General features: G+C 34.4%; 1 protein-coding gene across 1 annotated transcript in view; it reads right to left on the bottom strand.

Moving 5' to 3' along the window:
* The window catches only part of TRDN (triadin), a 360,457-nt gene that overhangs the window by 59,108 nt on the left and 284,763 nt on the right, over positions 1–16,586 (bottom strand). The window contains exon 24 of the mRNA XM_027601775.1: positions 13,702–13,740. Within this exon, the coding sequence (XP_027457576.1) occupies positions 13,702–13,740 (39 nt within the window). The remainder of the gene's footprint in view (positions 1–13,701; positions 13,741–16,586) is intronic.

Here is a 16,586-nt window from a genome sequence, read left to right as displayed (position 1 = left end):
TTTCTACTGAAACTTTTTTGTTATTCAAGCAGCTGCACTTAACCATTCTGTTCACAATCCTTCTCTTATATTTTGCCTTAAACGAGTGGTGAGGGTGTCTTTGGGTCCTGCTCCTTGATGTTCAAGGGTTTAAAGTGATGTTGATTAAACTGTTAGTAGCAAATGTTTTGTTTCACCATAATTAAGTGTGAGGGATTAGAAGAAGTTAATAGAGAACCAATAGCAAGATAGAGGAAATTAATCAGAACCATTACTTTGAAGCCTTTTTAAATTTTTATAGGGAATTTAATATAACACTGACAACACACCATGATTATTCAATTATTCAATCATTCATTCATTCAGTGATCACCTAGCATTTAGTGCATGCTAAGCACTTCAGTCTCCTAAGAATATTTAGCCTGTGATGTTTACCTATTAATTGAAAAACTGAATTCTTATGGATGAATTTAATTCTGGCGACAGTCTAGTAATTAGATTTGGTTGAAATGCCATGCTAAGTACCTCTCTTTAAGGGCATAGAAAGTATATCAATTCTGATATCATATATATACTTTGAAAAGTTGGGAGAAAATAGAAGATATAAGGATAAATGGGGTTACTCTATTATTGACTCACATTTCAAACTTTCTTTTCTCTTCCAAACACATTCCCTATACTGGTAAATGATACTGCCTTCTATCTATAATTCCAACCAGGAGGCTGGAAATCATCCAAAATCCTTCTCCATGCTTTGCCATCCCTATTCAGCTCTTAACAGAGCCCTGTTGATTCCATTTTCTAAATATATCTTGAGTGTACTTCCACTTGTTCATTTCCTTCTCAGTTTCTGCTTCTATTAGAGTCGCAAATATATCATTTTCATTCCCCATCATATCGCCCAATGTTTTTGCCCTCTTCTTGCGTCTTTTCACCATACCATGCTCATTCGTCAAGTCTCACATCAGCTATTGTCTCCCTCTGGAAGCCTTTCCTGATCTCTTTCCAGGATGAGTTAGATGCCCTTAATCTGTACTCTCAGCATCGTATGAAAACCATCATCTCCGTACACTGTAATTATTTGCAATACTTTGTAATTATTTACTCATTTGTCTTCCACAAATAAATTGTGAAATTCACTAGGCAGGGACAGCAATGCAACTATCATCTTTGTATTCTTAGCTCTTGTGCATTGTTTCACAGTGTCAACAATAATTGTATTTAATGAACAAGTGACAACTCTATCTAAATGGAGGGTTACTCTATTGAGTAATGCATGCAACTAAACATACTCCCACTAATGACTCACTGAAGATGCTGCTACAATATTTGAAAATGACTTGCAAAAGAGAGTTCTTTTAACTCTGTGGCCCTTCACTGAAACATATACCATCAACAGAAATCTTCCATTTTTTTTTCTCTACGTAGGAGATTTTTCAAATTTGTATTGTAATCATTCTGCTTTGGGATATGTGAAAATAAAATATGTCAAAGTTTGTGTATGGAATTTTTCATTAATGTTGGTTATGGTTATTTCACCTATGAAAAGGAGAAAATTATACCATGTTTAGGTGTGACTATTGAGTAGTTTTATATATAATATGTATTCCTGATCATTTTCAATTGATTAGCACCATCTGGCCCAAGCATGTTTTAATTATTAAGATTTACTAAACCATATTACCCTAAACACCACTCCATCACATCCTGATACTTTAAATGGGTCTTAGGGGGAAAATGAGACAATAAGAAATGAGCTCCCACCATGCTGAATCACCTCAGTGAGATTCAGTTCTTCTTTTAAAAGTCAAGGCATTGGTTAAAGTATGGGGTGGGGATGGAGGGTTTGTGAGAAGGAAAGCTCAGTAAAATGTCTAAGCCTTGATGGGTGTTGGGCATGGCCCCAAAGAAACCATTATTTCTGCCATGTTTGTTATTGAGTACATCAATCTCAGTTCCTGAGCTTGAGAATATTCTGTTCTGAAACCAGAAATGTGGGAATAAAAGGGATAGTAGTTAATATTATTTCTTTTCCTTCTTCTACACTCAAATAAATAGTACCACATTTCTTTCTCAACATGTTTTGTCTTATTGAGAGCTAAATTTGAATAGCATATGAAAGAAAAGAAAAGATTCTTCATGTTTGTCCACAAGAGGCAACAGAAACATTTTCCCCTGGAATACGATCCAATTATTAAATATCAACCTTCCTTTAAGCATCTCACAAGTGTGAAACACTATCACAGGCTTGAGAAATATTCCCACGTGTGAATGTTGTGTTTATCCACTAAACTGAAAAAACAAAAAGAATATCTGATCTAAGAACATAGTTTTGAAAAACTGGATGATATATTGTGTGTTACAAATAGCATACAAGCATGTTTAGTCATAAGAGAAAGAAAAAAAGGAGATTGAGAATAGGTTCAAATAATTAATAAAACTAGCATATTTTACAATAGCAAAGAAGTATAAACTCAACAGTCCATTAACATGAGAGAACTGGATCTTGTAAATTTTGCAATATTTTGTCAGGGTAACACACAAATCAGCCTGGAAACAGGAATCTTTCTAATAAAGTTGACTTCTTAACAGGCAAACGTCTAAGAGGTTTCTGAGTTTTTCTTTTAATTTAGAAGAGCCAGATCATCATCTTCTTCTGTGATAAGTTATAAAGTCTTCTCTAGCGAATTGGTTTTGTTGCCCTGAAACATCTCAGTTCAAGTCTCATTACCACATTCCTCAATTAGTTTTTAGATTGGGTTGAAATTGAGAAGGAGGATTTTCAGTGACAAATTTATAAAGAGGGCAAAAAAGAACATTTTTTGATACCCATAAACTACAGAAGGAAGAAAATCATTCTGGGCAAAGTCTGAAAACTAACTTTTGGAGGATTCTAAAATATATATACTGTTCAAGAAATCTCTGAAGAAGATGACATACCTAAATATTGGCTAATAACTCTTTGTTTACACTAATGCATAAGTACAGTTTAGCAATTTTAAATGAAACTATCTTATTCTTTTTTCTTCTCTTAATATAAAGAATTTCTCTAGGAACCACAGAGCATGTGTCAGCTGAGAAAAACTCTACCTGTTATAGACTGATTCAGAAGCTAGTAATTGGACTATGCTTGATTGATTGAATTGACTAAGAAATATTATATCCCCAATCTCCAGAAGATAGAATTTTTTAAAAAATTCAAGACTATAGTACTCAAGTCACCATTAAAAATAGAAAAAAAAAGATTTTAGTACAGAAGTGGTTAATCAGAAGTTAAGCATGACAAAGGTTATATCTTTTTTCCCACAAGACAAAATTTGCTTTCACTTTATAAGCCATATGACCAATGATTGTATCTCAGATTTTGAAAGACTGTACTAAATTTTAATTCTGGAACCTTGTTGTCTCCTGTACTTAGGAGTCTAATTTAAGATAACATATTAAATATTTATTTTGTGCCCAGAACCACGCAAAAATTTTAAATGAAATATTTTAACATTTATAGTAAACCTCATAAGGTCAATTTGTCCATTTAGCAAATTAGGAAACAGGCTTCCAGATCTATTTGACTATATAACTAAAACTCTTACTCATTTTTTCATTCAAAAACATTGACTGAGCTCTTATTATGTGCCAGGAACTGTTTGAGGTAGAGGGAATACATGAAACAAACCAGCAATAAACCAGCCCTAAGGAACATACAGTGTACTGCCCTGCTTTATTATTAGTATCATCTAGAGCTGTTATCTAAGCATGACTTTAGGTTTATAATTCAAAATAGAAGTACCACCACTTCAAGTGTTGTTTTTGGGTTGTTTTTATCGTTGTCCTCCACCCACCTCCCTCTCCTGCCTCCCTCTATCATCTCTCTTATTCTGAGAATCTAGGAGAGTAATAGTATATTCAAGGTTCTCCGTTGGCAGTAAACTGTATCAAGGATATATTGGCCAGAGGAAGGTACACTACATTTAGGTAAATGACTTTGAAGTCAAAGAGGACAATTTGCGACATTGGAAGTCTTTTGTTCACTGCCTTAGAAATCAAGTTGAATGTGTGAATGAGGTCATTGATATGTTGAAAGAAGCCATGTTCTTCAATGAATTTTGTAACCCCGGGAAACATTTGATCTTTGTATTAGCTTCCTTGCCCCTAACTTGGGCAAAATAATGGAACCTAAGTCACAAGATCATCATGAGCTCAAATTATGTTTTACGTATGTGAATAAATCCTCTTGATTAATTAATCACTCCACCAATATTAGTTATTTTTTCATTTTTCAAGATTTGAATTAGAAGGCACTTAATAAGTGTCCTTGAACTAATATAGTAAAAATCATTACAGTTTTCTTGATTTATTGTTTCTTTTCAGTAATAAACCCTCCCAGCATATTATAAAGACACATAACTACTGACTACACAAAAAACATTAGTCTATGATAGAAATGGTGGTTGACTTGCTGTCTTACAGATTTACATGAATCTGTAGGGGTACTTATGAAGTATTTATCACCACTGTCACTTGCTAGCAATTACTCAGTTTTCCATATTAGCACAATTTTAAAGATTTTATTTATTTTTCAACAGAGAGAGAGAGACAGTGAGAGAGGGAACACAAGCAGGGGGAGTGGGAAAGGGAGAAGCAGGCTTCCCGCTGAGCAGGGAGCCCGATGCAAGACTCAATCCCAGGACCCTGGGATCATGACCTGAGCTGAAGGCAGATGCTTAACGACTGAGCCACCCAGGTGCCCATATTAGCATAATTTTAATACAATTTTTATCCTGAAAGGGAATGTGCACCCCTGCCCCCCAAATTACATTAGAATTTTCTGTCTTCTTATTTATGTGAAAAAAATAAAATGAAATTTTGAGCTAGCAATGTCTGGTTATAAATAAATTATACATGGTAGTATATCTTTATTGTTCTAATTGTGACACAACTGAACATTGTCTCCAGTCTTTCTTATTTTGTTTTTCTTTTCTTTTTTAATAAATGTTGTCACTCATTCTTTAAAAATTCTATTATCTTTGCTCTACTGCTTCCCCAAATCTTTTAAGTAAGTGTAAGACATAATTTTTCACAGTGCATTCAACTGAACACCGCTATTATATTACAGAAAAGATATCATGGTTGAATAAATTTGAGAAACATTGGATAAAAAAAGGCTCAGCTGGTTTCTTTACTATCAGACTTCCCTAATGTGTTCATATATAGAAGAGCTTTTTCCAAACTTACTTAACCTCAAGATTCTTTCATGTACCAATAATTATAACTAGTCTTCTGTGCAAAACACTGCCAAACACAAGCACAAGATAGAGCTTACTTATACTGCAGGACATCCTTCCACCCATTATAGTTACAAAGAAAAACTTCACAACAATAATGTTATTGATTTATACTCTTAGCTGAACTGTATAAAACTGTATGGTTTTTAAAGAAGAAGGACTTAGTTCAAAGTTTTAAAATTAAAAGTGATACTACATGAACAACTGGGGTAATATTACACAAGTAAACAAGTAACAGATGAGAAGATCTATATTGGAAAGGAAATTTTTTGATCTTTGTAGTAGGTAATTAAACAAAATGAAATACTTTTAGGCGTTACATACACAAAGCCCTTATCTCTCAGGTCTTCAAAAATGGAATGAGTGTATGCCTTAGTTTTTAGCATTGTTCCATGCATTATTGCGTTTTACTGACACTGTAACCCTGTAAAGTTCTAAAGATGGTTGCTGCTAAATCTCTGATAGATTAAGAACCATTTTAAAACAACAGTTTCTCTGATGTCACATCTTCCTTTCTTTTTACTTTGTCATGCTGTTCTCCAAAGTAATTCACACTTTCCCCTTTTTCAGACAAGATTTTAAAATAATAAAGTATTATTTATACAAAGTATACAATGTATATTTTCTGGCCCCAACTCCTGGCCTCCAACTAAATGCCTCAAACTATAGTAATTTGGTTTTCCTCTTATTTAGTTCCACTAAAACTCCTTGTAAGATCATCAGTGACTTTATATAATACATTCCAATGAATATTTTTCAGTCTTTATCTTACTGTAAATTTCTGTTACATTTGACACTTTGACAGCTTCCTCCTCCTTAAAATTCTTTCCCCCTCAGTTTCTGAGACAATATCTAGAGCTTCTAAGAGAATTCCTTCCTTCCTTTTTTAAAAAAAATTTTTTTTAACTCCTTCATGGTCTTCTCTATCGACTCCTTGCATATTAGTGTTCTTGGTTTGCATCCTTGGTCCTTGGTCTTTCTCCCTCACTTCCCTTGGTAGATGTCAATAATTCTCATAATTTAAGTCAGCACAACTTTGCCAGGAATTTCCACATTCACTACCATATTTTCTCCCCAGGTACCTGATAATCATGCCTAAATGCATATCCCACAGTACCTCTATTTCAACATTTCTTTCCCCTATGGCTACCCCAATTAGATTATAAATTCTAGGAGGACAGGAACTTGACTATGTTTACCAGCACAACACAACACAACTTTACTGTTTATGCTTGTGCTTTACCATATTGCCTAGCATATAGTAAATGCTCAACAAAAATTTTGTATAATAAAGATGTCAAAAATTTACATAATATATATAGCCTCCTTTTTTTTTAAAAATCTGCCACTTCTTTTGGAAATTCCAACCCAGAAATGACATGTCCACATATTATTCCAAGATAGAAACCTGGGAGTTATCCTAAATTTTTCTCATCCCCCACCCTAAATTATGGCAATTTTACTTCCTAATTACTTCTATAATAGCTCTCCACTTTACCTTCCTACTAATGCTCTATCAAAATCTTTTTAATAACTCTAGAGGTGTCAGGGCAAGATCTCATCACCTAGAAAACTGATTTCCTGAAACTATTGGCATCCTCTTTATCTTCAATTTCTGTGATTATTCAGAATCAGCTTTTGTTTTTAAATATGAAAAAAAAATCTGTCACTGGAAGAAATTCTACTTCAAGCTGGACCTCGTTTTGCTTAAAGACTTGCAATTGTTCCCAATTTCCTTTAGGAAGAAGGACACAACCCTTACTAGGGCAGCACGGTTTTCTGTCGCTGTTCCTCTTAAGCTTTGCCTACTCCTGTTCTCCACTCACACTTTGTCCTGAAGTGAGGGTGAAATCCTTGTCATTCTCAGTGCTCCTGAATTCTTTCCATCTAGTTGAGGCTTAGGAGAATCTGTCTGTCTGGGATGCCCTACCCAGGCTTTCTCCACCTGGCTTATCTTCACCCACCTTCTGAGACTATTCATATATCCTCTCCTTTGGGAATATTTCCCTGAACCAATACGCTGGAGAAATGTAACTTCCCACTGTGTTCAGAAAGCACACTCTGCACAACTTTTTCCTGTTTGTTTGATTTTATTTATTTATTTTTGTTACTATTAGCTCTTTATTTAATGATCTCTGCCTTGATATGAAATATTTCTAGAGAATTTAAGATATTCATCTTTATATCCTCAAAACCTAGCACACTTTTAAATACATGTAGAAATTCAGTAAGTATTTATTGAACTAAACTGAGCCTTTGATTCTACCATAATTTAGTTTAGTTAATTAAATTGCAATTTAATTATTTCTACAATTTATAGGAGCCCTGCATATGCTTTCTGGTTAACTTAAAGATGTATATACTATTTAAGTGGCGTGTAGGGTAGTTGGGAGGAGAAAGAGAGGGAGAAGGAAGAGAGAGAGAGAACACATTTTTTTCCTGTCAAAAGATCCAGTTAATAAAGTATATATATACAAATATATATACTTTTGTAGGACCACTATAGCAAATTTAAGATAGTTATTGCAATGCATTTAGTCTATATGATGACAGATATAAATTGAATAAAGTAACCAATTAGAAGCAAGTTCTTTGAGTGATAAGAGCCAAAGATACCTTGATGGCTGATAGGTATGAGTGCATACTGCTTTTCTTTGGCTAAATCATCCATCTATTGTGTCAATCTTAGCCAGCTGGTAAAATATACAGACAACTTATTCTTGACATACATATTCTGCTAGCAAAAATACAGGTTTATTTATTCCTTTTAAGCTCAAATGGGTGCACAGATATGTCCAGTGCTTGTTTGCCTATGCTATGTCATAAGAAAGGAATAGCTATTTCTTCAACCATTTCTCAGATGACCAAGTCCAGAAATCACCCATCAAGTGAGACAGCAGATGGACGATGTCAACCAGTGTTCAGTAATTGTGAGGACCTCACTGCTAGTCAGAAAGCAACCATCCAAAAATATAACTCCACTCCAAATTAGCCAAGTTTTTGGTAAGAGAGAAGTTTACTGTTTTTCTTCCCTGGAGACAAGAGCAGCAATAGATATCTATGAAATCTATAATCGTACATCTAAAATTTTAACGTACATACTAGTGACTTGGGGATCTTGTTAAAATCCAAATTCTTACTCATCAGTTATTGATAAGACCCAAGATTCTATATTTCTAACAGGCAACCAGGTGATGTTGCTGTTGTTTTGAGGACCACACTTGAAATAGCAAGGGTATAGATGATAAACTCTTACATTTTTCTCTTTTCATAGATTTGAAAGTACCTTCACATATATAATATCATATGAGTCTCACAATGAATCTGTTAGATTGACATGAGATGTGTTGCTGGTGGTAAAGAAAAAGAGATTCAGCACTTAAGAGATTTGTTGTAAATCACTCCACATCTATTGTCTTAGAGCCCCTCCTTCTAGACCATCCTTCCTCCATTAGTCTTTTACATTTAAAAAACTGTCTCTGCATGTCCTGCATCACAAAAACAGAGACATATGTCAAAAATATATTTTAAAAAATATTAACCAATGCCTTTCTTTCCATAAGGATAATTTTGTCAACATGTTGTGGCTATGGTGGCTTTTGAATGATTTCCTGTCTCAGAAATTAGAGAAGACTAAACAGCTCACAGCAGAGATAATATAGGAGCTTAGATACAAAGTTAGAAGAAACCCTTTCAATAATTATGGATACCAGATCATATGGTAGAGGAAAACGTATGTAAACAGACCAAGGCTGGGGAACTCATGGCGTGCGTTTATAGATAGAGGATAGTGGCGGGTGGGAAAGTAAGCTGCCAAGATTGGAGGCAAGGTTTATAGGTAAGATGTTTTTAACCTGGACCTGAAATGAAGGAAAAATATTCAAAGACAACTTTGAATAGACAAAATTCCACAGATCTGGTAATCTTTTTAAAATGTCTGTGTGGGTGCAGGGGGAGAGGTGGTAGTGGTGGATTAGACGAAAGGAGACCACAGGAGGAAATACGGTGGGGGCAGTACAATGTAGTGGTAATGAATCTAGCTCTGTTCCCTGCAGATACTCATTTAGAAAATATTACTAGCACAGGTGTGTGTTGGAAACAAGAGGGTTAAGTCATCGGTTTGTTTTTCTATTGAGGCAAGAGATGATGAGAGCTAAAACTATGGTCTTACCAGGAGAGAAAAAAAAAAAGTGGGGAGCACAGATTTGGGAGATACATAACTTGATACCTAGTGGACACCGGGTTCTGAAAGAGAAGGAGAAGCTGCAAATGACTCAGAAGTTTAAGTCAATGTAACTGAATGGTGACTCGTGAACTCCATTTCTTGAGATAAGGAACAAAAACAGTAACAACAAAAAGACAATGGAGGAGCTGTTGAGTTCAATCTTAAAGTGACATGTAGGTAGAATAACCAAGTGGAAATGTTTGTTAGTCAGTTAGAAATACAGCTATAGAACTCCAAAGAGTTTATGAATATTAATATTCTTGATAAGTGAGAAAAATAATTTATTGCTTATTACTTATGCAAGTCTTTTTTGTTTTTAATTATATTACCACTTATAATTAATATCCATTGCTTCCCAAAAAGAACACTTAGCTATTCTCCAATTACCTAATGAAATGCATGTCCCATTTGCCATCATTTTCATTGGCGGGTAAAAGACAAAGGAATTTCATAGCTAATAATATGCCATGTCAAACATAAATCATTATAAATGTTGCTCCAGTACTTAAAAATGTAGTCATTTTTTGTTGTTGTTTTATTTTTAACAGTGTGGGTTAAATGGTTTAGTTTTCACCAAAGAAAGTTTTTTGGGTTTTTTTTTGGGGGGGGGAGGTTTGGATATGAGAAACATTAAACGTGGTCAAATATTGTATAGGAGTCTGTATAATATGAGATAAGAAAACCATCCCCTGGTTTTGGCAACAAAGATGTTAGTGGTCACCTTCGCACAAAGATTTTAGGAGAAAAGATCATTCTGCTGGAGTGTCCTCCTTCATGTATGCTCAACTTTAATCTCCCCTTTCATTATTCCCTCAAAGCTCAGGGGTATTTTGTTCTTCCTCATAATTAAGCTAATTCCTTCCACCTAGAGTGTCCCAACTTCTCTCAAATCTGGGACAGTTCTCTCCTAATCAGTATCTCCCTCTGGATTTCTTGTTCTTCCTTTCCCTGGAATACTCTGCGGGATTATCACCAACATGAGAACAACAAACATGTTTCATTGATTCTACCTGCTGAAATAAAATGTTTTAATAAGAAACTCATGGAAAAAGTAGTTTGTGCTCTACCTCTACTTACAGGTAAGTCCCTTTGTTAATTCCTCTAAACTGTTTCTACTTCCACCAGTCTACTGAAAATGCTCTCCAAAAAGTCACAAAATGACAGGTCTTTTTTCAAATATAATGGTTTTTTCTCAGTCATCATGTCTCATGACCTTTCTGAGACGTTCGTACTGCTGATTTTTCCACGTGTTCTCGAAAGGGTCCCCGTTTTGGGATGCTGAGACACTGTATTTGCTGGTCTTCCAGGTAACCCACTTCTACTTTTCCAAGAAGCTGTTCTTCGTTCCCTTCATTCCCCTCTCCGTGTTACTTTTTCTCGAACAACTCCTTTTCTCCTTTGCCCCTGAACTCTAAATGTCTAAACTCACATATACCAAACCTAGTCTGAGGATCCCAAGTGAAGGCTCCCAATTTCCTAGGGTCGCTAGCATATGTCTGTGTGCATGTCCTACTAGCATCCACCCACCTGTGCTGCCTTTGCAAGCTCTACGTTTGATCACCTTCTCATTGTTTCATGCTTGAGCCCTTGGAGTTCAGTGTAGCTAATGTCATCAATGCCTGTTCTTTTCCTGTGAAACAGCTTGACAGTTACAGAAGTAGCGATAATGCAGTACAGAGAGTATGACTGTTTTTAAAGTGTATGAGTTCATGTAACTGAAAGAATATATAACAAGATGCTTTTAGTATTTTCAATGGGTGGCTAAGTTCTGTGTTTCTTAAAAACTTAACTCCTAATAATTCCACACTGTAGTCGTGGCTATAAATAACCTTGAAAATAAACAAAACTTACTTCCTCACTGCTTCTTCTCCGTACCAGTTTCTCCCATCTTTACTTATGATTTAACTTTTATGTATTTTTACTTTTACCTATTTTCTCCCATCTTTAATACTTAGATTACTGTAAAACACCCTTGAGTCAAATCCCTGATTGAAAATTCTTTCTGTAGGATTTCACCCCACACACCATTATAAACCCTATGATATTACTCTCTTCTGATTCACATTCTAAGAATTCAAACTTTTCACTTTGGCCTCCTAATCCCCCTTTCCTGGATTTCCAGAACGACCCTCCTTTGGCTACACGCCACAGCCGCAGTCTTGCCACCTTCTGTTCCTCATTCGGTGCCTAGCATCTGCTTTTGTCTTTGGTCCTTTCCTCCCAGCCTCCTGCTACCAGCGTGCTCATCCTGCTCCTAAGCTAACTCCTCAATAGAGTTACCATGTACTGAAGCTGAACCAAATGTCAAGCACCAAACTGATTTCTTTTAATAACCCTGCTGGCTTGTTATGATGATCTTCATTTGATAGATAAAGAAATTGAAGCTCAGAAATGTTAAGTAATTTAAGTCACACCTCTAGCAAATGGCAAAAAGAGTCAAATTCATGTCTTTCTACTCTAAAGCTAGCGCTGCTTCCACCATGCTGTGTAATCACCTCCCTGTCTCAGTTGCTCTTGCATATTCCTAAAGTCCTAGCTTAAATCCATCATCTCCCTAAGGTTTTCCCTGACTGATAAGACCGCAGGGTAGCTCCTTCCTCGAGACTTCTAGAGCACTCATCACTAATATGACTTGTCTTGTAGCCATTGTTTGATAGTTCATGTCTATGTCCTTGATTATATGCTCTTGGGACAGAATACCTTATCACTTGTTTTTAAGTTTTGCATCACCAAGCACAATCCTGAACATACGGCAGTGATATTTAGCATAATATATGTTTTCAATAAATTGCTGATTGATTATATAACATATGCCATTAATGCTGATTTCTCTTTCCCTTTAGGAAGTTAAAAATAAATATAACATAAAAATAGACATAAATATTTAATGCAAACAAATAATAGGGAATTTATAGTGCATATTACTTTTCCCATTACATACCAACAGTAAAATAAAGCATCAAATACAGTGTTATGCTTACAGGAAGGAGTAACATCATGTACCTTTTATTTGATCAGCAATCTTTCACTGACACCAGTAAAAGTGCTAACAATAGAGCAATTTTGATATGTAGTTTCCCATTTTCTGTCAATATATCTAAAGCTCAGTTATAAGTTTTGATGTGAGACTCAATATATCATATCTCTATTGTGCATTTTTCTCACTGTGTAAAATTGGTCACTTTTTTCCATTTATCTTCCAGAGAATGTCTAATAAAATTACTCAAAATGGCTGTTTTTTCACTAAAAACAATGAATTCCTTGTGCTATGTTAACACTACTTTCAAAAGGAGTGACACTAATTCAAGTTAATATTTAATATATACATAGAAGGGTAAAACAAGTATTACTTATGTATAAGTTAAACTTTGTAAAAATGAGTATATACCAATATTTTAAGACCAATGGTATGTATGTCTGTGTGTACATAGAACTTCCACTGCATGGGTAGATTCAGATATAAACTTCTTTTGCATGTGTAGATATAGACATATAAACATCTTCATATTAGATAGAAAATATTTGGAATAGGGTTAGCCCTAGGAAGATTGTCATTACTAATTGGAATTTTTAGTTTTATTTTTCTGCACCATATTCTGTGATGTTTCTTCTTCTGTTAACGCCTCTCTTAAGACTGCCCAGCTAATCTCTTGTCTTCCTCCCTCACAGAAACTGTTTTCAGAAATTCTATTTTCAGAGTATTCCAATTTTCAAAACAAGGAGGCAATGGATTACCATTCCAAAGAATATTTGCATATTTAATTAGTAGAAAAAGAAGTGGTTGGATCTATTAGGTTGACCCATATGAAACCACTGTTCTTGTGGTTGAATACAGGTGATTTCATAAGGCTCAATGAATGTAAGAATAAATTTCAAGTATTTGTCATGATCTGGCTGAAGCCAGATCTGAAATTCAAATTGTCCCCTCAGTACTTTGTAAACGGCGTTCGATTACCCATTAAATGAATAAGGACCAGGATATGATAATAGTTCCAGTGCTTTGATGACCTTATCCAGAAAACACAGAATCTATTTTAACTTTAACATACCTTTAAGTTTATTGCTTATTACACTTAAAATATATGGGATGGGTGCATCAGTATTTTTTCAGTGTTTTGAGCATCTCAAGGCCTTACCCATCCCTAATTATGAAACTAGCCTTGTTCATAACAAACAGAACATCTATTTATGTGTACTCTTACAAAGTGTTCTTACCTGCTTTGGGAATCTTTTCATCTTTTTTAATTTCACGTTCTGGGGTAAAGCATATACATACACAAATACAAACAAACAGGAAAAAAAATCAGCATTTGAAAAAAACCATATGAATCAGTTTTAATAGATTTTTCTCATCTGTTCTCAATTTCAATTATAGTTACATGCTTTTATCAATATGCAATGAAACATGTGTTCTTAATAAATTATAAAGTAACTTAAGCAAAAGGACTTTGATTTTAAAATCCAGTTTGCTAAAAAATTTCATACTAAGCATACTAAGTAATTTGGCATCTTGTCTTTAATAAGAGCCCATTTCTTATGATTCAGAAGTCCTCTAAGTAATACAAATAAAAAATTAATAAAAACCGCTTGGGGGTTAAAAGTGTGGTAATTTTTTCTAATTTAACCAATTCAAGCAATTTATTATTTTTGACTGTATACGCTCAATTCATGGAGCGCCACCTGGTGGTTAGTTTAATAATTTCAAATTGGTCTAATTCTTTTTATTAGTAGTTGTTAATTTTATAAGATAAATTGTCTTAGTTTAGTATAATAATATAAAACTTTATTAGAATGAAGTATTTTGATTTCTCATTGTCTTAGGAAATGGATTTTGTCTAGAAACTGCATTCTAACTTAATATCAGTATAGGATAAACACATAGTTTTATAAACTAAGTAATATTCATGATATCATCCCAACCAAGGTAATGGTTGAATATATTTTCATGTTTCCAAGTTTTTCCTCTTGTTTAAACAGTTTTGTTTAGGTCTTATAGTTCTCCTTTCTTGGCATAAAGTCTTGTTTTGATTAATGAAAGGGTTCCAGTAAGTTAAAATTTTTCCTTCCAACAGCAGAAAACTTATCTCATGGTTGGGAAACTTTTTATGTACAGTCTATGTTATCAGAGATAGTGCTACCTGGCTTTGAGTTCTAGCCTAATAGAGTCTCATTTTCTGGAGTCACCAAAAAAGAAAAAAAACCCTCATTTGTTTTAACAGCAGAATTTTATAATTACATAGCCATTCCCATATAATACTTGAATGCATATCCTGTAAAAAGTGCTATTACTGCTATTATTATACTTCAACACTCCCTAACACACATTCCTCTCTTTTTAGTTAGCACATTTGCTGGTTTGGGTAGGGCACACACTATCTTAATACTTTTCAGGTGCCTTAATGTTATATAAAATTTTGTTTATATAATTTTTTACTTTATTTATTGTCTGTATCCCCTTTTTAGATTTTAATTTCCACAAGAGCAATAACTGTGTCTTGTTCGCTACTCAAATATCAGCAGTTGTTCACATATTTGACACGTGGTATATGATCGATAAGTATTATAGGATGAATGAGTAAGTGAACAAAATGGTGAATATAGAAAGACCAAATGCTCCCTCTGGTTCATCTGTAGTCCTAGAAGAAATTGATTCATCTCACGCTTCCAGAGCTAGAAACAAAATTTCAGTGTCCTAGGATGGCGTTCACAAACATGCTGCTCATCAAGTAGAGCTATCCATTTGAAAGAGCTTTGCTTCCCACTCTACACATGCCTCTCTCCCCCTCAGTCACATTGTCATTGTAATCTTGAAATGGAATTATCTTAGTCTTAATGTTTGTCAAGAGATCTTCTGAAAAAAATAAAAGTTGAGAATATTTTTATGAATACAATACAACCAGAACCAACTTTTATCTTGCATATAGAATTTTACAGGCACTCTTAGGAACATGCACTGTCCAATACGCATGTGCCCATGGACCCTCGTACTACTGATGGAAGTATTGATTTGTGGTATTGTGCAAACAGCATTTACAGCATGACCTCATACGTTATGAGTTCATGAGAAATGTATAAAGAAGCTTTGGATCATATCATCTGGCTTTAAGAGCAAGTTCACTTACTAAGTTTTGTGACCTTGGGTATTACTTAAAACCCTAAATCTCAATTTTGTCATTCCTCCAATGGAGAAAATAATGTTGTAAAATTAATGAGAATTATAAGTGACATATAGAAAGAGCTTAATTATTTTAAAATTATGCTCATAAACTTAAATTGTATGGCAATTTTCTTTTTTTTCTTACAGAATTGGGTCTTTATCCTTGAAGATACAAGGCAGGAATTGCTATGTGAGGTTATTGTCAAGGGATTTTCTAAGGTGAGCATCACTTTTATTAGCCTACTTGCTTATTCAGAGCTCTGTGCCTTCATTTTGTAGATGGCATTACTACTGAAGGTTAAGACTTTAATTTTTGACTCACATATGGATGCCTGTTCCTAATCATATAAATATAATATATATATATTTATATTTAAGTTTAGTCAAAAGGTTTCATTGAGTCACATATAGATGCCTGTTCCTAGTCATATAAAATGGCAACTATATGTATATATAAATAAAATATACATATTATAAATAAAAATATATATGTATATTTAAGTTTAGTCAAAAGGCTTTTTTGAGAAGTTTCAGGAAATTAAGGAACTGGTTAGTGCTGGAGATTGGGACCTGGAGGCCAGAAAGAGGGAATGGGAATTTTTATTTTCACCCAATCTTTATTGTTAGAATTTTTTTTTACCATTGATTATTATTGTATAATAACAGCATATATGATTTTCATAAACATTTGTCACTTGAGCCCTTCATTTTGGGCTCCACATGCAAGCGTTGCGGAGACATGGAATCAAGAAATCGTCACACTGAGTAGTTGAGGCAGACAGCCTGTCATTTCATATGCGGCACTGACTTTTCCAGCCTGTTGATTTCATTTATGAAATGTAAATTGCTGAAGGGCCTGGGGAGGGGAGCTTCATTAATGATTTTTCAATGTCATCAACACTATGCTCTCAAGTAGAGCAGACCAAGGAACACTTGAGCATGT

This window comes from Zalophus californianus, chromosome 7, assembly GCF_009762305.2.
Source record: "Zalophus californianus isolate mZalCal1 chromosome 7, mZalCal1.pri.v2, whole genome shotgun sequence".
NCBI classification, from domain to species: domain Eukaryota; kingdom Metazoa; phylum Chordata; class Mammalia; order Carnivora; family Otariidae; genus Zalophus; species Zalophus californianus.
Note: the sequence above shows the minus strand (reverse complement) of the source record. Positions and strands in the feature narration are given on the sequence as shown.